At 35.6% G+C, this 27,634-nt stretch overlaps 2 protein-coding genes across 3 annotated transcripts; both read right to left on the bottom strand.

Moving 5' to 3' along the window:
- Window positions 1-11,620: 11,620 nt before the first annotated feature.
- lim2.2 (lens intrinsic membrane protein 2.2) lies at window positions 11,621-16,507 on the bottom strand. Of its 2 annotated transcripts, none has more exons than XM_052590660.1 (5): window positions 16,313-16,507; window positions 14,282-14,483; window positions 12,812-12,949; window positions 12,502-12,636; window positions 11,621-11,734 (listed from the first exon to the last, which is right to left on the bottom strand). In XM_052590660.1, the coding sequence occupies exons 2-5, from the start codon at window positions 14,457-14,459 to the stop codon at window positions 11,664-11,666; spliced, it is 522 nt and encodes a 173-aa protein (XP_052446620.1). In that variant the 5' UTR covers window positions 14,460-14,483; window positions 16,313-16,507; the 3' UTR covers window positions 11,621-11,663. The 2 variants fall into 2 exon arrangements, with proteins under 2 accessions (XP_052446620.1, XP_052446621.1); XM_052590661.1 differs by lacking the exon at window positions 16,313-16,507 and adding an exon at window positions 15,822-16,042.
- Window positions 16,508-17,692: 1,185 nt separating this feature from the next.
- ftsj3 (FtsJ RNA 2'-O-methyltransferase 3) lies at window positions 17,693-27,132 on the bottom strand. The gene is made up of 19 exons (XM_052590590.1): window positions 26,951-27,132; window positions 26,266-26,371; window positions 25,186-25,232; window positions 25,032-25,111; window positions 24,562-24,856; window positions 23,946-24,061; window positions 23,682-23,786; window positions 23,487-23,587; window positions 23,321-23,407; window positions 23,086-23,238; window positions 22,528-22,663; window positions 22,259-22,452; window positions 19,652-19,769; window positions 19,363-19,580; window positions 19,191-19,285; window positions 19,000-19,102; window positions 18,734-18,917; window positions 18,431-18,525; window positions 17,693-18,345 (listed from the first exon to the last, which is right to left on the bottom strand). Exons 1-19 carry the CDS (start codon window positions 27,015-27,017, stop codon window positions 18,075-18,077), a joined length of 2,571 nt encoding a protein of 856 aa, XP_052446550.1. The 5' UTR covers window positions 27,018-27,132; the 3' UTR covers window positions 17,693-18,074.
- Between the last annotated feature and the right edge of the window lie 502 nt (window positions 27,133-27,634).

The raw sequence follows: 27,634 nt of genomic DNA, 5'->3' as shown, positions 1-27,634 counted from the left end.
GATAAGTCTCTTTTTTAACTTGATATGTCCACGCGTATGTCCGCTTGTTTATATGGTTTATCAGAATACAAATTTGTATAGCGCCGTGGATATTATAGTGATATAACAAGGTACGTGTGGCTTATGATGAAATTTATAGGCTAGTCATAATTCAGATCGCTTAAAAGTGTACGTGCATGCAGCATTTTATTGTATGGTGGTACTGTAGGTGTACGGTTAAAATAAATAATTAAACAGCTTTTTGAAAAAGATATGATGTAAAGATGGATATAAAAGGTTTTAAATATAATATAGAAAATGTCTTGCAACAAATAATGTGAAATGAATTTAACTGAATTGTGTCAATGACACGTCCGGGTTCCTCAATAGACCATATTCTTCATTCTGTTCAATTATATATTTTTTCCCCGATCCTGGTAAAATGTATATTTTTAGTGATGAACAAAACTAATGTAAATGTTTTGTTTTATATTGTTTGTGAATGTATAATGTGTTTATATTCATTAAAAGAAGAAAATGAGACTTGGAGACGAATGTGTGTACACAGGCATTAGAGGGAGAGAGAGGGAGAGAGAGAAAGGGGGTACAAGAGATGCTAGACGCGCACCAGCCGTAATTCATAGGTGAACCGTCAGAAAACTGTCAAAATCATGGTACTCCCGTGTGAGATACGTTTGGTTTTAATTAAAAATGGCTTTGAAGATATTATGATTGGTTAGTAAATTCGAAAGAAAGTGAAGTGTAGCGTGCAAACGAAGACGCTGTGAATACTTGCAGGTCAGGAAGGTGATGTGAAAACATCTCTTTCCTGCTCTCTAAAAAAAGAAAAAGAAAAAAAAGATCTTGTTTTATCTGAAACAGTCGGTTTCAGTATATTTTTTTATACGGTTTAATTTATAACCTTTTTTTTAAAAGAACGGAATGTTTTTTCAACCTTAGTTAAATTGTTTTTAGATTATGTATATTATATAAATTATATAATGTTTTATATATATATAAATGTGAAATAATTAAAATGTGTTGTAGATTATATAAATTATATAATGTTTTATATATAAATGTGAAATAATTAAAATGTGTTTTAGATCATATAAATTATATAACTGAAATGTTTTTCAATCTTTAATTGTTTTATATATATAAATTATAGGATGTTTTATATATATAAATGTAGAACACACAGACCCCATTTATACACCGCTCATAAACGTAATGGGAGGGGGAGAAGCCGTATAACCACACACACATAACCGTATAACTGTGATAAACTTCAAACAAACTAACTGACACAGAGTTCAAACAACCTAACTGACACAAACTTCAAACAAGCTAACTGACACAAACTTCAAACAATTTATCTGGCACAGACTTCAAACAAACTAACGGTCAATAGGGTAAAACTTTCTGTCAAAACCACATGATCGATGCGTGAGGAGTCTTTCATCTTCCGTTTAAACTAGCCGTCAAAACCATGATTTAGAACTAACTAGGTCAATAGGGTAAAACTTTCTGTCAAAACCGCATGATCGATGCTTGCAAAGGTCATAGGTTAACCCTTGAAGTCGGAAAGTTCCGCCCATCCATCATAAGGTTACCGGAAGTTCAACCTGTCAAAAGGTCAAAGGTCAAAGTCATAAATCATCATGACAGAACGTGTAGTATAAGAACTACTTAGCTTCAAATGCAGTTCTCTAACTTGTTCGATATCATAGTATAAACGTAATTATAATTATTAACGAAAGGCGAACGTGTTTTTTAACATATATTACTACTAGCTAGATGGAATATTGATTTGATAGGGGTCTCATAATTCATATATCTCTCCGTTCGGAAAGACGTGATTGTCAAAATACTAAGTTAGAATGAGTGAGGAATGACAGGGAGTGAGAGCGTGTGTTCCAATGAACAACAACTCCCATGAGCCTTACGCTCTTTCCCGACGTCATCAAAGTACGTATTATGTTATTATTTTGATTGAGTGACCCCTGGTGGCCAAAAATCCCATACTGTACATATGCATCCGGCACTTTGTGTAGAGCGCGGTTCCAATAAAATGAATCACTTAAAACTAACAGACTCACAGATTTAGAACGTTCATTTGATTCACAAATGATTTTTTATTGGTTTGGTGGAAAAGATCGGCCACTGTGTTTGCTATGCAATCCAATGCGCAGCAGCAAATTGCTACAAATAAATTTCCATTAAAAAGATTCAATGTGAATGCTTTATTTACAGTTATGCATTCCCCAAGCGGCAATTCACAGATCATTTTATATTGAGGAATTTAAGGTGAATCAAAGTGAATCGTTTAAGGTGAGACACTGCAGGCAAAAACACTGTTTTTTCAAGCACCTGTCAATTTTGAGATTTTGGGCTTTTTGGTTTTTCATAAAGTGCTTTTTCAAACTAGTGGAAGGAAAACATCCAAAAGACACTGTTAAGTGTTTCTTTTATAGCACTTTATCTGTTTGTGTGAATAGATTTCAATTACAATACATATTTTTAAAGGCCGTTTTCTCAAAATGAGTTTTTTCTTCAACACTGAGCCATAAATCTCAACTTCAGTAGCACGTACACACACCAAACTTGACATTTTTATTCCTGTCTGTATTCTGAAGATTTTTACAGAGGGATTTGTTCATATATATTGTCCTTGATTATATACAACATTTTATTCCCCCCAAAATTGTGAAAATATATTGTTTTCTGGCTGTTCAAAGTATTTTCTGAATTATGGAGTGACAAAAAAAGATAACCAGAATTCCCTCTGTAAAAACATTTGACTCTAATATGTCAAAAAAATTAAACAAAAAATTTGAAACTGACTTCATCTAGTGTTCAGATTTTTGTACTAGAAATGTATGCAAATTAGCACATATTTCATTAAAGAATGCCTCATTTGCATATTTAAACATAACATTTTTGAAAACTTGTAATACAAAATTTTTTTGCAATAATCAATGTAATCAATCAACTGGTTAAGTAAGGTGATAACTATTAGATATTTTTTTTCCCCTATTCACCTGCAGTGTCTCGCCTTAAGCGAACCACCTAACTCACTCAAATGGGGTGACCATACATGTCCTCTTTTTTGTCCTGTGACGTGTTTTGCGCTCACGATTTTCGTGTCCACTCCTTCAAACATTCTAACATTGAATATAATTTTGGCGCATCAGGGAGACTCTCAGTATGCGGTGAATTTAAATATTTTATATGGAACATTGGTGCCGTTTACTTTCACTTTCGATTTCGCGATCACAAGCACTCTGTGTAAAGGGAGCACATTTTACGAGATCAGATATTTGTCAATGAGCTCAGGATCTGTTGAGCAGCAAATACTTCAACATGATCTTGTCAGTCATCACTCCTGCAGCTCTTGTTGGATGCAGGGTTACCAAGTCTGCGTTTTTTTCCACAGAATTTGGCTTCATTTAAACTGTTGCCATGGGTTGATTTTCCCAAGATGGTTAAAGGTTTAAAATATTGAATAAATTACATTTGACAGAAATGCTTGTATTGAAACATTTTGCATTCTACGCTGTAAAAAAAAAAAAAAGTCTGTAAAAATACAGTATGATATACCGTAATACTTTTAAGGAATTTTACATATTTTCATTTTTACAGGTGTTTTGCCATAATTTTATAATTACACTTTGCATTGTGGGGACAAGAAGCTCAGTCGACAATCGGCACGAAACCAGTGCTTGAGTAGACGCCATTGTTCACAGATATTCTTGTTCAAAATTTCATTTTAAAGTCGGATTTCAGGTTAACCATTCTTACACTTCCGTTATAAAAAAAATAAAATAAATGTTTTGTTAAATTTAACAAACTGTAACGTTAACTTAGTTGCTGCTTGGCTTGTTTCACAAATAAATGTCGGAGCCGTCGCATTCAACATTTTCAGCATATCGTCACATATTAACGTTACTCGAGATGCGTGTTACAGTGCTCACTTTCAGTTTTATAAATAAACGTTTATTAATTTGTTACTGAGCGTGTCGTAAAGAATCCGGTATATTAACGTTACTGAGGTGATGTTAAGCAGCTGTGAAAACGTTAAATCATAAGTGCGGTAAAACTGGAGCTGGCAGAGTAATTGTCAAGAAAAGAAGACACCATTACAACTTTTTTTAATTTATTGAAAAAAGATACGACTAGGTGAAAATCTGACATTGCGCAGATTTCTTCAAGGATAACACACCTTTTCTGCCAAACGAGGTAGGTTTAGAAATTGTATCGGCTTGTTTATGTTAAACACACACACGCATTCACGATAAGTTAATTCTGAAAGGTTACTGGTTTGTATTCTGTTTTATTTATTAACCGTTTATATTTATGAAAGCATATGGGTAGCAAATTTAATTTAGAATTGTAATATGTAAAATGGCGATGTTTTTCTGTACCAAATTTAAAAGATTTTTCAATACATATATGCAATATTTAGTGCATGCTGAAAACGCATCTACTCATTTTCATTCTGCAACTTATGAAGTGTTAAAATGTTTTTAATTTGCAAATTAAAACTAGTTTAGAAAATGGCAAATGTATATTATATAACGGAATTTTCATTTTGTACTAAATTTTGGACACACGTATGGTAAAACGTAAATTATAAGGTTACCTTAGTTTTGTTAACTTTAAGGTCCTGCACTAACATTTCAATTTGAATGCAGTTTATATGAAATGTTATGTGCAAGATATAAACATTTTGAGATTCAACTCTGGTATATCTTCACATACAAGACCATTTTAGGTCTTCTTCCATCCTTTACCTTATGACCTACATCACTGTAACTAATATCGGGACTAACAATCTCCGTTCCCAGGATATGTTCCTTCCATCTGTTCCAAAGATTAGAAATGAGCTGGGGAAAAAAACAGTTTAAGTATGCTGCTTCCTGGAACAAGTTACAGAAAACTATAAAACGTAATAAGCTGATCTCATTGGTCGCTTTTAACAGGATGTTCACTGACTTGGAGGCAGCTACATCTGGCTGTAGATGTTTGGCCTGATGTGTTATGGATTTTGGTTGACGTTAAAGGATTTGTTATTTCAGTTGTTTTATTATCTATTAGTTTCGTGTATTTGTGTCTGTATCCATGTAAGGTTGTACTGCTGCCTATTTTGGCCGGGACACTCTTGAAAAAGAGCTTTTTAATCCCAATGAGTCTCTTCTTGGTTAAATAAAGGTAAAAAAAGAAATGCTACCCATTGCTTTCATATTTATTTACCATTGGGGATGTTCAACACTGCCAAAAAATTAGTAATTGAGACGTTTATTCAGTTGACTTTGTTAGTTTTCAGTCAATCCGTCAAGATTTAATCAATGCTTGGAAGGGTTTTGTGAATTTACAAAGTGTTCTTCTTTGTGTTTTGTTATTGGTGATTCCAGATTGCCGTCATTCAAGAAGTTAACATTTCCTCCCCCATTGTGGCCGAGCTACACATGCTCTTTGTTTTATATTAAACAAAACATCCGGGGAATGACACATACGCTGGAATTCATACTAATATAAGAAACAGATGTACGCATTTTGTTGCGTTGCTGTTTAGTTGAAAATAATCAAAGGCTTCGTTCACTCGAAAAAGAAAATTCTGTCATCAATGTCCTCAGGTCATTTCAATCCCATAAGACCTTCGTTCATCTTCAGAACACAAGTGAAGATATTTGTGATGGAATCTGAGAACTTCCTTTGGGAGCATTTTTGGGTGAACTATCTCAGAGTATATCATAAAACATTGTTGACAAGATCACGTAACCGATGCTATTGGAGAAGACTGGAAATTAAAGTTGAGCATTTTACAAGCAATATTTGAACTTGATAATTCAATCTCAACCTGTTCTGCACGTTACTCTGTACTTCACATTCATTCATGTCATTTCTTGTCATTTCTTGCAGGCTTCAGAAATCCTGAACGAGAGTCAAAAGGTTCAGATGAAGGGAACCTATTCTTCCAAGACTCGTGTACGAACAACTTTTTTAAATGAATCTCAAACATAGAACTTGGACTGAACATGCAGCAAAAAAAAAAAAAAAGAGTAGTTTCCTCAAACTGGCACATGTCAAGAGATAGTAAACACAAACAGCTGGAAACCTGCTCTTACTTTAGACTGTATAGTTCTCTTAGTTTAACACTGAAATGTCAGACATGAGTTTATTAATCTTTGTTCTTTATTTTCAAATGCTAATTAATGTTGTGTAGGAAAATGGTGTCATTTCTCTTGACTATTACTATAAGTCTGTAGCAGTTGTTATTAATGATAGCCCCATCTTTGTATAATTTGTCCCATTTATTTGAAAATGGTTTAAGTCTTGACTTTTTAATAGTGTATAGTTTATCTTTGTGAACACTATTTGGTGAAACACCAATATTGTACAGGGACCTGTTCAAGTTTTCTTTTTCTGCCTGTTGCTGTTTAAAACTAAAATGTTTCCACAATACAATAACTTTTAATGGTGCTCTACACAATGTTAAATTAATTGATGTCTTAATATTTTTGTCTTCACCTGTTTAAGGCAAATAAAAGCTACTGAACACACTTTTAAGAATGTTTAAATAAACCATGGTCAATTTGTACATATTGTGCTGGATTTATTAGCTACTAAAGATAGGCCTATGCTTTACAAATTCTCTGTTCATGTCCATATTCTAAAGATGAGTCAAATTTATCTGCTTTTTAATGCATTATATTTCTTTTCTGATTGCTTGTTTTATTTAAAAAGAGAAAGAGCCTTTAACACTAGCATTTTCTGTTATTTGCCTATTCTTTCTACTTCTTTCTTTTTATTTATTTTAAATAATGACCTTCTAACACAAACATTATCTGTAATTTTCAGTTTTATTGACTATTATTCTAATGTAAAAATGACACAATGGAAGCAGATCTAGGAAAATGCATCAAAGAGAACAGTCCCCGGCTGCTCACAGGAAACATAAACGCCTTTGTTTCTTCTAAATCAACAGAACTGAATTGAACTGATTAGATGAAAATGGCAGTAAGCACAAAAACAGAACACGCTAGAAGCCGCGGGAACGCGCCTGCGCTCGATCGAATCGGTTCATTTGAACGAACTGTTCGAACAAACAGCTTCGTTCGATGATATCAAAGACTCACAGAGAGAATTTATCTGCTCTAAAGCCCCGTTTATGCATTATATTTGTGTTTAATGCATTGCATGTATGTTTAAAGTAAGTAAGAACTTTATTTGTGAAGGATACGGTGTTTATCTGTTATAAGATTTATTCCACCATTGATTGTGTGTGTGTGTGTGTGTGTGTGTGTGTTAGTGGCACAAAAACGGGCGGGGTATGCAGTGTATGGCGCATATGAGGCGCATTTTTATCTAGTGGTTTTTAGCATTTTAATGAGTTCAAAAAAAGTATTTATTATAAACGTATTAAGACACGGAACAGCCAAATCTCTTCAAGGCCACAACAAACGTGAGTGTTGTCGGGCGCGCGCTTCAGCAGCTTGCCCTCATTCCTCAGGAAAAGATACATGTGCTAAAGGAGCTTCAGAAGAACAACAGGATGCGGTCTCTGAGCAGATGATTGATGTTAAATGTCAGTGAAACAACCTTTCTTGCTCTGTCATCCGTTTTGATGTGCTCACCGCGCATGCGCGCTATATCACTTATACTAAATAAATTATAAGGTTACCTTACTCTATTGATATCTAAATGTTCTTTTTCTTCTTCTTTTTTACTTTTGTTAACTTTAAGGTCCAGCACTAACATTTCGGTTTGAATGCAGTTCATATTAAGTGTTATTTGCAAGATTTGCAAGACTTGATCATTATTTGATACCAAAAAACTTTCTGAGATCTAAATTAAAAATGCTCGATTTATTTAACACATATTACACAGACAAAGATATTTAACAATTTCAAAAATATATCACCCGCAGGTTATGAGTAAAATAAGCCATGTGTAAATCCTCATCTCGATTCATGTGTGGAATCCCAAACAGCTAAAAGATGGGTTGATATTAAATTGGATTAGGGGTAAGCAGTTTTTCAAAAACGAATTAGAAAGCTGGTTCGGCCAACTAGTAAAACAAACTAGTAGCAAATCATCAGTAAGGGGCGTGTCTACTAATGATGGTCATATTGTAGGGAAGTCGTGGCCTAATGGTTAGAGAGTCGGACTCCCAATGGAAAGGTTGTGAGTTCGAGTCCCGGGTCAGCAGGAATTGTGGGTGGGGTGCATGTACAGTTCTCTCTCCACCTTCAATACCCTTCAATACCATGACTTCGGTGCCCTTGAGCAAGGCACTGAACCCCCACCTGCTCCTGCAGCACTGCAGCATAAATGGCTGCCCACTGCTCTGGGTGTGTGTTCACTGCTCTGTGTGTGTGCACTTTGGATTGGGTTAAATGCCATACTTGGCTAAATGTCACGTCACTTTCACATGTGGAGATAAAAATGTTTAGTGCACAGCAAGAAGTAGGACCCGTGTAAATATCGATTTCTGTGAAGATTTGTTGTGCCTGCTGTTTGCAAAAAAAAAAAAAAAAAAGTATAATGGATTCCAGTGTTTTGTCGCACTGTGCCACTCGTGTCCAGTGTAGACACGGGATAACATTGGTTTTGCTTTGTTTCACAGAACTAATCGTTGCCTGGGTTGCTTATCTGTGTGGGGTGGAGCTATTAAAATAGGGGCGAGACCGTTTTGGGGTAGAGGCATGTTTGTTTTGGTGATTTCAAAAGTCAACATTGGCTACCAGAAATCGCTTATCCCACCTTTAAACCTAAATGTCAGAATATTCATAATTCAGAATATTTATAAAAGAACTCTACAATATAAAAAATGTGACCATGACACAATCAACGTGCCCAAGGCTCGAACTCACAACCCTTCGATTGGGAGTCCGACTCTCTAACCATTAGGCCACGACTTCCCAGAAACCATGTAACCATATGTGAAAAAAAAAAAAAATCTAGACTAAAGTCTCAAATCCAAAGAGATATTCTTTATAAAAGTTAAAACTCGTCCACGCCCCCCTAAAACTCCTCATTTAATCACGCCCCCCACATGTCTATGTCACTATGTGGGAATATTTGCAAAACACCGCCCAAATGTTAACAAAAAGAAATCCGGCGTAACTTTTATGCTCTTTGTTGCCGCCAGCAGCATTTCTTGGAGAAGCTGTTTGTTTCCTTGTGAAAGTGGAACTACTTTGTTTGGCCTTTCTAAAGAGAACGATATTTGCTTTGTTATGCCTGGAGCTGATACGTGTTGGTCGCTGGGGGAAATAAATCAACTTCGCACTGTAGATCGCTGGATTGGGTTTCCCCATGGATGAAGCAGAGTCCATCCCGGTGTCGCCACATGTGGTTGTTCGCTCCTTCGTCGAATCCGCTGCCGTTAAAGACGCTGGCTGTTCCTTCTTTCAGACTGAAGTGCTTTGTAAAAATCTACATGTTTCAGAGAGGCGAGGCATAGAGGAGAAACAATTATATACATTTTGTGGAAAATGGTTTTTTATCCTTAAACCGCATAAACACGTTTCATTACACCAAATAATGTTCTTTATAGCAACGTCATATGATCCCTTTAATTGTGTCCATTTTTTAAAGCTTTATATTCTGCGTCTACATTTTTCTCCTCCCTTTTCTTCACTCCAGATTGAACTTCATGCCTCGACTTCCTTTCTATTCTCTTTCCTTTCCTCAATCTCTGACCTGAATTTCCTGACTATGGACTCCTGTTCCGACTTCTGTTTTCTAAAAAAAAAAAAAGTAACTATAAAATAACCAGCAAATGTCAATTTATTTAACAAATTTGCGTATAATAACTGAAGTTTAAAGGTGAAGCCATTTTACCTGAATCCCACAGGCCCACATTATCTAACACATCCAGCCAAAACACCTTAAAAGAAAACTAACAAATGTTAAACATATTGTCCTTGGCATTTTCTACTGTTAACTGTGGAAACCAGTGGCGGCTGGTTGGGGGAGGCACAGCTAATAATAATAACAATTTGGCAGGGATCCCTAGACCAGTGCAATTAGGGTGCCTCCTTTATTTTAAAACCCACTGGTGGAAACAAAAACAGCAGGAACTGTCCCAATTATATTTGTTTTCATTTAGTCAGCAACCTTATCATTTAGAAATGAAAACCTCATGTCAAAGTTTTTTTTTTTACCTTTCACCATGACACCATGTCCACTCCCATCAGTGACATTGCATCAATCAAAACTATATTATCCTTTGGAGAAATAGTGCCCCTTTATTTAAGAACCCATTGTTAAGCTCTAAAAGGGCAAACCCATTGAGCACAGTACAATCAAACTTCAATGGCCAACTTTACCAGAATCCACCCCATTCCATCCATTTTTTAAATCAATTTTTAATCACTCACCGCACTGATTCCCACCTTCATACTCAGTGTAACTGAAACATTTAGGTCTTAGTGACGTTCTGCCTCCATCCCAGAATCGACTGGACCTACATGGACATCTACATCACCAACATGGCGATTCTCATGACGTCCTACATCTGGGAAAGATTGCGACTCTGGGACCAAACCAACAAAGAGTTTTGTGACGTCCTCGTGTCGGTTTATTACGCCAACATGTACGTGAGCAGCTTCACGGTCACCGTTATATGTGTCGTTCTCTATGTGGCCAATAAGTATCGGTATCCTTTAAAAGCCCGGGAAATATTGTGTTGCAACAGCGCGCTGGTAGTTTGCGCGCTCATTTGGCTGTTCACGTGCTCGTTCAGCGCCGCTTTCCATCGCGTAACCGAGAAAAAAAAAAAGAAATACGACGATTAAGTGTTTTCAGAAAACAAAGTTTTGCAGCGAAATTTTGTTCAATTTCGTAGTTTATATCTTTTATTGTCAAATCTGAAATGGTTTATGGAGCAATAAAAGATTAACACGTTTTATTTCTATACATATTTTTGTACAAAATATATTTTTGTATTTTTTTTACATGAATGCTTCAGTGTATATATGTGTGTGTGTGTGTGTGTGTGTGTGTTAATTAAATGTTTTTTTAAATAATTTTATTTTAAAATAATCAACATTAAGTAAATAATTTTTTCATTAGTTTATATACATTCGATATAAAAATAATAATATAAAATGTCAACATATATTGTGTTAATCATTAGTAATATTTGACTCTGGTATTCAATATAGATATGGATATTTTTATGAACATACATTTTTACCTCCACAATTGTGTAACTGTATGCAGTTTATATTTTAAATGTTTGACAAACATGTGTAAAAAACAACAACAACAAAAAAATTTTTGTTAATGTGCATCTAGACAAATTACTTGCTAAAAATTACTGCCAAAAATTGTATAGTGTTGTATTATTCCTAGATTTTATTTTTACATGTTTACAGAACATGCTTGAAAAGGCAAACTATAACTCAGGGTCTTTTTGTGTGCGGTTTTTAAAGCTTTAGTGCTGTCAGTTTTTCTGTATGTATTTCATGTTGAGTTGGCAGCTAGAGAAATGAAATGTGATTCAGTGTCTGTGTTTCATCTGAGGGAGTACTGTATCTGAACGCCATCTATTGGACAGACAGGATCATAACTCCTAACCAGTAATGCCAGAATTAACTCCTGTGGGAGGAATAAATCATCTACCAAAGAAAGAACAAAAGCCATTTATTTCATGTTGAGATGTTTGAGTTTCAGCTGTCAGAGACGCTCGCAGGTGCTGCTTCAGAGGAGCTCCTCTGATACGCACAGAGCTGCAGGACGCCTGAAACACACCATACACAAGCACACATTTACCATGACACATGCAGAACAACAAAAACAAGCGACTGCTATTTATTTTTACAACTTATTAAGAACTATTATGATTTCTATCTTTATATATATATATATATATATATATATATAGTAAAAAATAATAATTGGAATATGTGTTTTGCACAACATTTTAGAATAATATATATATATTTTACAAAACTCCCTTTGTTCAAAATAATACTTTGTATTATAAAAAAAATAATTATATAATAAATAAGTCTTTAAATAAAATGTTAAAACCTTTTTAATTTACAATATTTTTATAAAGATTTTAAAATGACAAAAGCAAAGAAATTAAGAAGAAAAAAAAAAGAACGAAAAAAGAAAAAACTTTCTTTAAAAATCTTTACAATTTTCTTTTTGGCAATTTTTTTTTTCTTTCATTTTGGAAAAGTTTAAGAATTCTTTAAATAAGATTATAAGAGTTTTTTGTTTTTGTTGAGTTTTATAGAAAGCCCCCCTCCTGATATCTGTTTTATATTATTCATATTTATTTAATTATTTTTCATTTATTTATGTATTAATTTATTGTATAAAGAAAAAGCAGGAATCAACCTTTTTGAATATTACTATGTACTAAGATGAATGCAAAAAACAAGCAAGTTTTATTTAGACCCCTTCGTTTTATGCATATTTTTTAAATGTTTTGCTATTTTTTTCTCAACCTAATTCCTTTATTTAAAAAAAAAAAGCATGCTATATAATGAAATGTACCTGCTGCAAAAGCCAATATGATGCCGAGCCAAGCCAAGATATAGGACCATGAGAATCTCCAGTCAATGTAGCGTTTGCCGAAGAAGTTGACGGTCATGCCGGTGTAGATCGCCAAAGCCAAGAGCGCAAGAAATCCTGCAGAAACACAGAGCAGAGACCAGTGAACACACACTGAACCTCACGCTGCTGAGCTGATCATCACTGCACAGACATCAGTGTTTATCAAGCAGAAATCTGCTCGAAATCTACGACATGTACTGTGCTTTCTAATTCACAGAAGCTGAAGTGTGTGTGTGTGTGTGTTTCTGACCGGACAGCAGCAGGGCGATTCCTCCGGTCCGCACCCGTTGACTCCGGGGCCGTTTGGACGCAGTGATGCCCAAAAGCACTCCAATGAAACAGCCCAGCACTGACAGCAGCATGAAGGCCCGTGTGGCGTCCCAGAAGGCTGTGGGGCAAACACAATTAATGCACTTACTTGTGGGCTTCCTTGAGGAGCAATGAACATGATTAAGGCAGATTACTGACTACAGCTTCTGACATAATATAAAAATAATAGGGATCTGAAAAAAAAAAAAAAAGATTAAAACTGTAATAATATAATTATTATTTTTTTCAGTATTGACCTACACAGATGCCTAAGAAAATTTTTTATATATATATATATATATATATATATATATAAGTAAAATTTTAGGGTTAAATATAAGTAAATATATTACTGTATAAATATATATAAAATGTTGATGAATAATATAGTCTTCCAATAACAAATATTTAATGAAATTTTAAAGTAATTAGCATTACAAGATTATTACGTTTTGTTAAAACGTGAAATGAAATAACACACACATACACACACACAAACATATAGCCTATATATACACAAAAACAAATATGTTTACTAAAAATCTAAAATAATAAATACCATCGTCATAGAACATGAAAAAAATAAAAAACATTTAAATAATAAGTATATTCTTGAATTTTGACCTACCCACATGGCTTAACATGAATAAAAATAAGTTTATTTGCCATATTTGTCAATTTTCCACTGTCTTGTCTCTCTATGATGTCACTTTGAAGTCGAAAACTCAGAAGCGCGTTAGCATTTTAGCATTTCTGGTTTCAAGGACCCAGGGTCCATTGGTTTTTTTGAATGAGAGTTTGGTTAAATCCCTAAAATTTGGTCCGTGGTTCACACAGGCGCAAGATACTTTCAAGTTTTATTCTACGACATAAAACACAACACTTACACCCAACTCGTGATTTTTTTTACATTTACGTTTCTTGAAAAAAAAAAAAAAAACGTATGTTTCTAAAAAAAAGTGTTAGCTAACAAGTTGCTAAATGGGACTACAGGCTCTGTCGGAGACATTAAACATCATCATGAAAAGGTTAGTGTAGCACGGGTTAAAATTCGTTCAGAGTAAATCATTTTCACTGAACACGTTAAAATAAGTTTGAATAGTTGTGGTGATGGTGACGTTGAAGGCGAGCGACTGTGTTGCTGTAGTTCGCTTATAACCTAAGTTTAGATTTTAAGTTGTGGCGCTTTTATTTAGGCTTCATAAAAGTTATAATATTTTGCTAAGATTATCTTGATGGACAAAACATGCAAGTTTCATGAACTATTACTGAACACAGGGCTTATTTTTTTGTGATATTCCAACTCCTATTGGCTTTTGTTGAGGGAACCAGTGCGATGCTAACAGTCGATCAGAGTGACATCATAGCCCCCCCCCCCCCACTCTATCTACCATGGTTTAACCGCACTCACCCACGGTCAGCGTGTGGGCGTGGCACTTGCGATTGATGCAGAACCTCCAGAGGCCCTGATTGGCTGCGTTCCCCGAGTAGCGATACTGCATCCAATAGTCAGTAGCCGTGGAGATGACGAGGAGCACGAGGGCCGCCGCCCCACACAGAGAGGCCCCTCCCACCAGAGTGAACACCATCAATCAAAGGATCAGAATGCCCTCCTGCACACACACACACACACACACACGTTCACCGCTAATGAAACAACAACTGATAACTAACTGAACAAAACTGTACTGAACACACTAGTGCTGAAGAACTGGCTTTAAATTTGAGTGCCAGACACGAATGAGTGCAAAAACACATTGCAACCGCATGACAACATGCCAACAGCCAATCAGAACGCTTTAGAAACCCCATAGCCATTCCATGACAACCACGAAGAACGTTTTGTGCATTCAAACACCATATTTTTGGTAACAGTACATTTGAACATTTTACACTGAACCCGATACAGCTTTCATTTTTTCCTCAGGATAAAAACTTTAAAACATACAATATGTACAAATTTTGGTAAAAAAAATAATTGGTTACTATTACAAATAGGAAATGTATTTTAATGGATATATTAGAAAATAAAACAACAACTATAATAATAATACTAATAAACTATGCAATAAATTAAATGTATGTGTAACTTTATAACAAATAAATAACATTAATACATAAACATATATAGTAATAATAATACATTATATGATCCGTTAAATGTATATGTTATAAAGTACAACATATAAACAATGAATAAAAGAATACATTTATTTGTTATTTTTATAACAATTATACAACATATAAACAATATTAATAATAAATTATAAGACCAGTTAAAAGTATGAGTGTAATTTTATAATAAATATAACTTAAGACATGTAAATATTACTAATACTACTAGTACTAAATTATAGGATGGATTACATCCAATTGTTTAATTTTTATAATAAATATACAACATAAAAACAATATTAATAATGAGACAGATTAAAAGTATGAGTGTAATTCTATAATAAATATAGCCTACGACATGTAAATATTACTATTACTACTAATAATAATAAATTATAGAATGGATTAAATCCAATTGTTTAATTTTTATAATACATATACAACATTTAAAAATATGTATATTTTCAAAATATATAACAAACCAAGATTTACCTTTAAGAGGTGTCATTCATCTTTAAACTGTTTATTAGTTTAAACTATTTATTAATAAATATTTGTAGTTATAATTATACATTTTTGTCATTTAAATCATTATAATATGTTTGAAAGCATTTTCATTGTATTGTTATATTCCACAATAGCATAGAAATCTGCTATTTAGCTTCTAATAAACACTTTATTAATGCCATATTAAATGGCCAAAGATGAAAAACCTCAATATTATTGAAGGCACTTTTGGAGAGCTATATATGATGCTGCATATTACAAAAACTATGTTAATTCTGAGGTAAAACTCAATAGTCTTTCGTAATTTCACTAACTTTTTACAAACAAACCTCTCGGCTGTGGTCCTCCAGCGGTTCCCCTCAGCCTCCATCGACCCGTTTATAAACAAAAGCCGTTCTGTGCGATCAGCATTTGGCTCGAATCAATCAAAACTTCATCCGTTCATCATAAAAGCGTTCGGAATGCGAAGCGTTTGCGCAGCACAAACTGGATCAGCACATTTCAAACTCCAGCTGAACGCTGCCAAACACACACACACACACAGCGCCCACAAATTACTCATTCAGAGACAAATAAGAGAGCCTTTCACGATTAAACTCACAACACGTGCTCTAAACGCATCGCAAATGGACACTGAGAACAAACCGCGCTTTTGTTCCCGCCAATCAAGGATTCAAAAACAAGCGTGTAACGGTCAAATCATTCCAAGACTTCCCTCAGAGAGCCACGGACTTTACTTTCAAAACACCTAATAAAGTAGATAAAAGCGCGTCAAAAGGTTCGAATCAAGTTTATAACATAATATCGGTCTTCATATTACCTCTCTGACGGTTGGTGCCTGTCTCCCGCGAAGATTGCGCTCTATGCGCGCGATTCGAGCGGTTTTAAGCCCACTACGCGCGGCCGTCATTGTTTGGGCAACAATGGAGCGAATCATCCAGTCAGACATGTGAGATGTGAGGTAATCCGCATCTTTCACAGCATCTCGTTCCCCCTCTCCTCACAATCTCGCCAGTCTTCTGCGTCACCGGCTCCCGCGGCGTGGGACGTTTCGTGACGCGCGTCGACGCCCTCGGGCTTCATCTGGAGGTCAAATCGATCCTCTCGACTTGGGGGTTTTGGATGAAGAAACGTCTACACATCTACATAAAATTAAACCCATGTAATGGATGAACAAGATAGTCGGCTAACACAAATATTAACTTATGGAAAACCAATATAACTAAACCTTTCCGCAATGTTACATTCATGTAAACAAAGTTTCTTGGATGATGCTTGTTCTGGGAACCAGTAGGTAAGGGTAGCTGAACATTTCGGGAACCAACATTTGTTAGCTGGTCAAATCGATCCAGAAGTCTTTGACTGGAGGCTTACGGGGTTTGAAAGATGAAGAAACTGTTCACCAGCACATCTACACTCAAAAGATCAAGCAATAGTCAGAAAACAGAGAACATTACCCTAACATTGCCATATAATTATTCTTATGGAAGCCAAATAAAAATGATATTGGAATATTCTCCACACCTAAAGAGAACATTCTATGTATGCAATTAATTTTTTCTGGCAGAGAACACTAGAATATTTGGGAACTACAAACTGTTCTCAGAAGGTTCTGGGAAGTTAAATTTACTAGCTGGGAATCTGTAGACGTCAATTCAATTAAAATATGAAACATTTTTCTTCGTATTCGGGGTGATTATCAATTTTGTGACGGACAATGTTTCATTTGATTGTGAAATTAATTTTCGTCAATATTGCAACTTTTTGCAGATTGAGAATCATGATTCATTGCTAAATCTATTTGTAAAACAAAATAGCCAAACATGGTAAGTACACATTCCAGAAAAAAAAAATAAAATTATATTTTACAACTACAAATATATCTAGATAAATTTTTTAAATAAATATACATTTAAAATTCTATAACTTTAAATCAATTTTAATTTTAAACAATATTTTTCTGATTTCTTTTTATTGTATATTTTTAAAAATGCCAATATAAACAACATTTAAACATTATGTTATATTTTACATTTAAAACAAAAATGTAAACGATATTAATATATATTGTTGTAGATTAAAAAAAAAAAAGCACTATAACATTTATATGGTTCACATTTATTAATATTTAAATTATATAAATGAAAACTATATCAAATCACTAAAGTTTAAAAAAAAATAATTCAGTTCTATTTGACAATTTTTTTTTCATTCAGTTTTCATTTATTTAAAATCTTACCAACAAACCAAGCAGGTTTTTCCACACATAAATTGGCATAATTAATTCAGAAAGATCAGGAAGTTCACGTATACACCTGACGTTCATATACCACAAAGTATACGTTAGACATGGAAATACACAGCATTATAACAATGCTGAAAAACATCAGAACCGTGTCTGACTGCTGAAAGGGTTCAAACCCTTATTTATAATCACATGAGTCAAAGTCCAAGCAAAACAGCAAGTCGTCGGAAACGAAAGGGCTGGGCTAGATGAGAAGATTAGCATATAGTGCTAAAGACTCATAAACGACACGAGCAGCTCAATCAATCAGACTGAATGAGGACGAGACGGGCGTCCATCACTTCTTTTTCGCATTTCCTTTTCCTGCCTTCATGCCCCGTCCTCCTTTAGGACCCCGACCTCCTTTAGGACCACGCCCTCCTTTAGGACCACGCCCCCTCTGGTCCTTCCTCTGTGCGGCTCTCGTGTCTTTCTTCAACCTCCCGTCCACCACGCGGAAAGTGCCCTTGACTCCAGCGGGACGGTGCACCCTGCGTCCCACGCCCTTCTTAGCCACGATGTACGTGAGGTCTCGTTTCTCCTTCCCCACGCCGGCCTTCTTGTAGATGCTGGGAGCGAAAAAAAGAAAAGAATTAGGCTTCAGTGCGTTGGAAATGAAATTAATTAAGAGGACGTGTTGACGTGGAGGCCGACCTCTTGAGCTGAGCCATCTTCTCTCGCTCTGAAATATCCACCGTGTTCACCACAGCTTCGGCCTTCTTCTTGGCCTGCTCCATCTTCTTCAACATCTACAACAGAAAACACGAATTTAACGGCCAGATTCACTTTTGAGTTTAATGAATTCAACGTATTTTTGTAGCACCAGAAACAGCCAGGACTGGACCATTTTCCCCTGGATAAGGATTTTTTTAAAACAATTTCATATAAATAGAGAAAAACATTTCGCTCATGATTTGTAAATTTCTATTAGTGCTGAAGATGTCAGGATTGTCTCACCCGTCTCTTCTTGCGCGCTTTGGCCTCTGCGACGCGTCTGACTGGTCGTGCGTTGATTTCCCGCCATTTCTGCTTGTATTCCTCCACCATTTCCTTGGTGACAGGAACAGGCCTCTTCCGGTGCTTCTTTTCATCGTCAACAAGCCAGGCGGGAACTTCAGTCATATCCTCAGAATTCGCAAACCTACGAAAGCAGCATGAAGACAATATCATTACCTCTGAAATGCACAAATAACGTAATCGTTAAGTCATTAGCGCAGTCTGACCTGTGGAAGGAGCCATCGATCAAATCTCGCTCTCGCTTTTTGGACGTCGCGATCTGAGCGCCAAGTGCCAAACCTTCTGCATTGAGAATTCGTGCACGTTTGTCTGCGAAAAAAAAAAATTAAAATCTACTATTAACAATGAAACTATTTTATAAATGGCACTAAAATGTTAAATACGATTCTCAACTGACTTATTTTTTCAACAGAAACAACTTGAAAGTTGTCGTCATCCATCTCCCCACTCGCGTCGACAGCTGCCGAGGCGTTTTTCATTCGCGCAATTTCGCTGTCGGAAAAAAGCATTTTTAACAAACAAAATCAAGTAGTGAAGCGTTAGTATTAACAAAAATACACTTGTCTCACTTTTCATCATCGCTGCTGTCGTCATCATCAGAGTCACTATTGTCTTCATCCACATTCACTTTCTGTGAGGGGGTGGCCACTTCCTGTTTCTGCACGACAGGCTCCGCCTCCTCTTCGGCTTTCCTCTTTTTGCCTTTTCCACTCTGCAGCAGCTGGGTTTGTCTCAGTTCACTCAAGGCGTCTGTATCGTCGTCCAAATCCAGCTCAGCAAAGATCTCCTGCACAACATAAAGAAAAGCGTAAGATGCCGTAAACCAGATTTGTTTAAGTCTAAATGCGCGATTCACACCTTGCTGAACCACATGTTGGTCTCGCGCTCTCTCTTCTCGTCTTTTTCTTCCAGTTCGACAATTAACTTGTTACCGTTCTCTTCCCCTTCGTCCTGCGGCTCGGCGGCGAATGCAACTCTGCAGAAATGCAAGAAAAAGCAGTGAATTCCTTTGGAAACTATAATTCATATACAATTGTAAAGCGTTTGGATAAAAATTAAAGTGTTATTGTAACTATTTTATTAGTGTTCCTGTAGTTCAAGTGGTAGGTTCGATTCCCAGGGAACACATGATAGGTACAAATTGTTAGCCTGAATGCACCAAATCACTTTGGATAAGTGTCTACTAAAAGTATGTAAAATGTAAATCTATTAAATCTTTATATATTTTTATCTATATCTTTTTCTCCCATAAAACACGTTTAAACATTACAGTTTTTAAAATATTACAAAAGGTAAGTACAGTTTATGCCAATTACTGGTACATAAATAAATCTAGGAACCTGCTATTAGCTACCCATTTTAAGAAAATGTATTATTTATATTTGGATTATAAAAAGTGAATATAGAACAAATAAAAATGAAACCTCTAAAATAGTTACATAAAGCTTTAATTAGTAAATTTCTTTTAAATCGATTGATAGCACTATAAACACATATATAATTTAAATTAATATTTATATATACACCTTTATTTGAATTATATATTATACTTTTATAATATATACAAATAAACTATTTTTTGTATTTTTTTTATTCAGTATAACATTTTAATTAGAGCTGAAACAACGAATCGATTTAATCGATTAAAATCGATTATTAAAATAGTTGTCAACTAATTTAGTAATCGATTCGTCGCTAAATAAATTTTATTTGCCATAAGCGGCTCATTTCGTGCATATTTCAAATCTGCGGTGACCAAAGTGTGGCAGTAATGAGCCACCGGAGGTTTTACTCAGCCAGTACAGCAGGTGAAGTAGCGAATAGCCAATAGCTGGCCTCGTTTTATGTCACGTGCTTCCCGAACAGCGTCTCTGCAGCATTCAGCGGGAAGTGGGAGTACTTTACTTTGAGCCTTTAAAATGAAGAGTAACCTGTAAACTCTGCACTACTGAACTGTTTAAGGGGCCGTTCACATATCGTGTCTTTTGCGTGCTCAAGTTCGTTATTTCCTATGTAGGCGCGCAGTATGCACTCTCATAATGGAAGCGACGCGGTCGCGACACGCACGCGGTGCGATGCGCCCGTTTTTCCAGGCGCGTCCACACCGCATCCATTTATCCTTTGCTGAAATTTCCGGGTCTTCATGGAGAGGGCACGTCATGGTGAGAGCACGTCATGGTTGCTTAGCAAAGGCAGACGCCTCAGGGGCGCTTCTGCCCGAGCGCTTTGGAAAGAAGGAGAAAGCGACGCGACTAGCGTTTTCCACGCGTTTTTAGGTGCGATATGTGAACGGCCCATAAGAATTTTATTTGTGCAGATTCTCCAGTACAAGGTTGTTTGCAAATGTTTAGTCGTAAAAGCTGATAACATTGCTTTTTAACAGTTAACATTTAAAGCTTTACAAAATGTTATGTGATCAGTTTGTCGTTTACCAGTTCATAATTCAGACTTGCAGCCTAATTATGACTGAATGAGAGAGGTAAAATGCACTTCTTTTCTAAGTATTCACTGCTCTTTTTCACACAGCAGGTTTTTTGTGTGTGTCCCATTTTTTTTTTCTGGACAACCTTCTGATGGATTTTACTTTAAATTGTGAGTTCCATTCAGGTTTCATGCCATTGGCACTTTTTTTCGAAGGATTGTTTACAATTTCACAGCATAAGCTATAAAGCTTTTTCCCAGTAAATAATAAAATACAATGCACTGCAATTTTATTCTGTTTTATCCTTATACTTCGTGAAAATATGTTCTCAAAGATTCCTTAAGCTTTGTTTGGGATGTTAAACTACTTTAGGAGCTCTAAGGACTGCCATGGTGAAAACAATATTTGAAATCTCCTTGTGAATTTTGCTAGAGTATGGGTCAGTGTTTTGATTGCAGAAGAGTTCGACAAAGGATTACTAACATAATAAAACAACTCCAGGTATATTTTTGATGAGGATATGACAATGCAAAATGGTTAAAATCTCTTAAAAATCTATGCTGAATGATAAAGACCCTTTATTAATAATTTACTTGGGGAAAAAATGGAAAAAACTAAAATATAAGTACATAAACCGATTAATCATAAAAATAATCGACAGATTAATCGATTATCAAAATAATCGTTAGTTGCAGCCCTAATTTTAATATTTTATATTTAATTTATATTACAATTTAATGTTAATGTACAGACGAACCAAACTACCGTATTTTCGGGACTATAAGTTACACTTTTTTTCGTAGTTTGGCTGGTCCTGCGACTTATAGTCACGTGCGACTTATCAAAATTAATTTGACATGAACCAAGAGAAATGAACTAAGAGAAATGAACCAAGAGAAAACATTACCGTCTACAGCCACGAGAGGGCGCCCTCTCGTGGCTGGAGACGGTAATGTTTTCTCTTGGTTCTAAATAAATGCAACTTATAGTTCGAAAAATACGGTAAACATATTCCATAAAAAAGGAAGGAAACAGAACCGTACTTTTTCTTCTTAGGCATCTTCTCAATTTCCTTCTCTTTCTTCTCGATCTCCTCGAGGTCGTCTGAGTCCAGGTCAGAGGCCAGAGACATCCGCTCGTCCTCGTCTTCATCAGATATATGCAGGTCGTCCTCCTCCTGGTCGTCCACTAAAGCGTCGGCTCCCTTCATGTCTCCCTGTGTGATCTCACTCAGACCCTGAGGATTATAGACACCACCGTCAGGACGAGCTCAGGAGTCACTCATCTTCCTCCAGACCTGCTGCTTTCTTACCTGGGCCTTCTTGATGGCGCTGAGGGAAAACATGGAGGAATCGGTGGTTTCAGCGATGGAGACGCCGGGAAGATCCATCTTCATCTCCACTCGCTCCCTCTGCTTCCGCTTCTCCTTCAGCAGCTTCTTCTTCTTACTGTTTACCAACAAAAACACACGTCAAACCTGATCAACATAAACCAGCTTCAAAGACGCCAATTTAACATTTATACAGCTATTATTGTTAATTAAAACTAAATGAATTTTTATTATTTTTATATTTACTATATATATATATATATATATATATATATATATATATATATATATATATATTTTAGCTAGTTTCCAAATTTCTAAAATAACTACATATAAAAAAATTTATTTCAAAATTAGCTGAAATCTTCTTCAAGATATTAAACTATAATACAAATATTTACCCTACAATGATTTAAAAAAAAATTAAATATATTGGTAATAGAAATAGATTATTTTTTTACTATTTTATGAATGTTTAGATAAAAAAAAAACAGAAAATACCGGTCATATAAAATAGTAACAAAATTTTTTATAATCTACCGTCTGAGTTCGGCGATCTCTTCAGCTTTCATCTCCGCCAGCTTCTGCTCCATCTCCTCTTCCTCCTCTTCTGCCGGAGTCTTCTCTTCCTTCTTTTCAGCGCTCTTTTTCTTGCCTTCCTTCTCGTCAATATCGCTGTCATCATCATTTGAGCTAACATCGCAAAAAAATACGTAATTACGAAGAAAATTTGAATCTACGATCAGTGAATTCTGTGATGATTATGATGACACACCTCATTTCCTGGTCCAGGTACTTGGCTTCCTGTCTCAGCTTTTTAGCCATGAACCTCCTCAGCTTGGACCTCCATGACAAGAGCAGACTAACAACACAACAGCCAATCAGATTCCAGGCTACGAACACCGATTCTCCATATATGGTCAACAAGTGCAGTGACTCACCGCATTTCCTTCCGGCCCAGGACTTTAATATCGCAGCAGCACTCTTTGATTTCTGGTGAAGTAAGGGGGTGTGATTCCAGCTCGGGGTTATCAAAGGTGATCTGGAGAAGAAACAGATGGAAATTAGACGTAGAAACACATGAGAAACATATGTGCTGGTGTCTGGAATTTAAGTGTAGTGGTCTGAAAGCGTACCACATTGGCTTTGCTCAAGAAATCGACCGGGTTTTCGGCTTTTAAGAATTCGGTCACTGAGAAAGTGTGATACAGAATGAGTTCGCCGTCCATGTAGCCTTCAGCCTGAAACAACACAGATATAAAGTTTAAAACAAGGAAATTACATTACACTACACTTTACAATTGTATACAATTCGCCTAAAAGTTATAAAATATATAATACAATATCATAAAATAATAAATACATTTCATTCAAATGAAGTAAAGTGTAATAAGACATACCTTGGGCTTTTTATTGTTAACCAGATCCTTGACAGTTTTGACTTGTACGTCGACCTCTTTGAAAGCGTACTTGGGATCGAAGAACTTGTTGTCAATTTTATCCGGAGCCAAAAAACCTGAAGAAAAGAGAAATTTATTCATGTAGACAAAGCAGACAGATATAAACAACAATAGAATTATAGAACAGGTAATAGAAATAATGGGTGAAAAACAATAGAGATGTAGAATGAACGACAGAATGATAGATGAAGATAATATGCGAACGATAGCTAAAATGAATAAGATCTGAATAAGAACCAGTTTTCGGTTCCCAATCCTAATAACAAGCGAACAATAGCTAGAATAAAGTCTATAGAAAGTGAACGATAGCTAGAATGGAACAAGAAACAACAAATCAACCAATAGCTAAAAAAACAAACAAAAAAAATAAATAGAATAAAATACTTGTATAACAAACGAAGGAGAGACATAAAATTATAGATCAAACTATATAGACAGAACTACAGAATGAAAGATAGACTTAATTTTATAACTACAGACAGACAGAACAACTGATAGATAACAAACAATAGACAGAACGAATGAAACGAGATCAGTATGAAACACATGGATTTACCCTGGCAGACGACAAAGATCTCAGCGGACTCGTTTCGGGAGGCCTGTGGTTTGGTGGCCTGCACCTTCTTGAAGAACTGCTGGAAGATCCACATGAGCGGCTGGTAGTCTTTGGAGCGGAAGACTTTGGTGATGAAGGTGCCGCCTTTGGTCAGGAACTCGCAGGCCAGCTTGAGCGCCATCAGCGTGAGGTTGGCCTGCGAGAAGGCGTCATGCTGCCAGTTCGCTCCGACGTTCGGCGCGCCGTCGTTTAGCACAACATCCACCTTCCATGTCTGCAGCTCCTTCCTGATAGCCTGAGCAAAACCAGAAAAACCTTTAAACTCAGTGAGTGACTTTGTATTAAACCCAAACTCACAACAACATGCAGAGATGGAGTTTGAGATGCTCCACACGTTTTTTTTCTCTAACATTAAAATATAATCGAGGAATCAGGCGTATCTGAACGCGCTGAAGAGCACAAACACGCACCTGTCTGCACTTCTCCGTGGTGATGTCCTCCTGCAGCATGACCACGTTCGGGATGGGTTTGATCGGCACCAGATCCACACCTGACAGAAAAACAACAGTGTCAAACCTGGAGTCTGTGTCTGAATCACAGAAGCTTCACTTGAAAACCACTCACCAATAATCAGGCTGGATACCGGCATGAACTTCGACGCCACCTGCAACCTGAACAACAACGAGAGATTAGAAAACCAGCACAAACTACCACATTTGTGAATGAATAAATCAAACAAAAACTCTGGTCTTCGCAATAACTCGTCAAAATAAAAGCTTAGCTAAACAGAAATACATTACTATTGTACATGTACTTGTCAAAGTGACAATAAAATTATTAAAACTAAGTTTTTCTCCATGTTTTATCATTTACCATAAACGTCTGTTGTGCAGCACTGTTTGATAATTAATGAATAAAAATATAAGTAAAATGACCACCATTTTTGATTTTAAACAATAACTACAGAATAATTAAAACAGAAAACACAATTTCTGAAAAAATAAAACATTTCATAAATATAATAATAATAAAAAAATATAAGTTCTTTAAGTCTTATCCACTAAACTGATTCAACAAACTTTTTGATTATTAAAAGTTTACATAAAGTATTAATGCATTCCAGACAAGAACAAAAAAGACAATTTGGGGAAAATAAACAGATTCCATAGGGCCCTAAAAATTATTTTTGTAATGCTTTTAATAATTTGCTATATTGTTAAATTGTATAGGTTTCATTATTTTAATTGATTAGACAATTTTTTGGTTACCAAAAAATGTTACCATTAAAACATAATTCAGAAAAATTTAAAAAACAATTTAGAAATGTACATTTGGGAAAGGATAAAGCTTAATTTTTTAATCAAACATAATGCAAATACAAAATAAAATCTTACATTTAGCATATATGTAAAATCATATTTTGCTTTCCAGAGGAAAATATTAACAAATTCTGATTTATGAATGATGAAAGTGCATTTATATTTAGTACATAGGTGCGTTTATAGTTTTTCTGAAACCAACATAGTTCTTTCACAGAAAAGTACAGGATTTGGGTAAGCGTTAAACAGAATTTGCAGGAAAATAAATTTCACAAATAAAATGGAAAATATATTTTTTTAAATTGGTAAAAACAGGTTCAAATAAAACTTGTTTCAGAGACCCTGGTTAAGCTGTCAACATGAACTAGCAGGTGAGTTTACCCACCATCCTCCTGGAGCTGCGCACAGATCCACCAGAGCTCGAGCCTTCTGAAGAAACTGGAACTTCCTGTTGAGCTGAATGAGCTTAAATGACGATCTGGACCGATAACCTACAAACCGAACCGATATTATGAGATTACACTCCGTACAAACACTCACTGTACATTCAAACAACACAACATGACCACAGTCTAGCAATGACATCAGGTGCTACTGTATGACCACCATCATATATCTGACACTTTGAGGATTATCATGCCTCTATAATCTTGAATAAAGACCGATATTATGAGATCACACTCACTACAAACACTGTACATTCACACAACACAACATGACCACGGTCTATCACTGATATCAGAGGCTACTGAATGATCACCATCATATATCTGACACTTTGAGGATTATCATGCCTCTAAAATCTCGAATAAAGACCGATATTATGAGATCATACTCAGTACAAACACTGTACATTCACACAACATGACATGAACACAGTTTAGCAATGAAACCAGGTGCTACTGAATGATCACCATCATATATCTGACCCTTATCATGAGGAATATCATGCCTCTATAATCTCGAATATATACCGATATCATCATAATAAACGTCCAAATCACACGCTAATAACGTGGTACGCCGTGATCTCATGCGCGTGTCTCAAAGATCACGTATACACGACTCACCCGTTTCTTTTGCGAGATGGTAGAATTTGTCCTTCCTGGTTTTCCCGACTTTCAGTTTTTTACCCATGATTTCTGTTTTAAATCACCAGTTACTTAGCTTTTTCTCTCGGACAGCTTCCACCTCGTCGCTCTTCCACTCGAGCCACACGTGTGTGTTTGCGTCGCCAAGAGATGACGTCAACGGACTCGTCTGCTTCTTATGACGTCAGCGCCCTCAGATTTCCTCACTTTTCAAATTGGAAATTGTTTTACATGTTTTGCAAACACACACACACACACATATATGCGTGTGATTATTGTATATAGCTACTATTTGTATGTAAATTCTTCATATTATTTTAGTAATAATGGATTTGAAAATGCATATGTATATTATAGAATTATACAATTCTATATAGTTATATCTTTAACTTGAGTTATAGCTCAAATCAAATATAATTTAAATACAAAGTAAAATCTTACACATGGCAGAGATAAGATCATATTTTATTTTACAGGCAAACATATACATAAAAAACAGACACTGAAGATACTGAGACACTGAAAAAGTCACTGAGGATATAGTTCCATAGACCAGCCTTTCTCAAACTTTTTTCAGTCAAGGCAACTTTCAAAGTGCATAAAATCTCAAGGCACCCCAGTGTAATATATAATTTTAAAACACTGCATTACCCAAATGTAAAT

Source organism: Carassius gibelio, chromosome B22 (assembly GCF_023724105.1).
Source record: "Carassius gibelio isolate Cgi1373 ecotype wild population from Czech Republic chromosome B22, carGib1.2-hapl.c, whole genome shotgun sequence".
NCBI classification, from domain to species: Eukaryota; Metazoa; Chordata; class Actinopteri; order Cypriniformes; family Cyprinidae; genus Carassius; species Carassius gibelio.
Note: the sequence above shows the minus strand (reverse complement) of the source record. Positions and strands in the feature narration are given on the sequence as shown.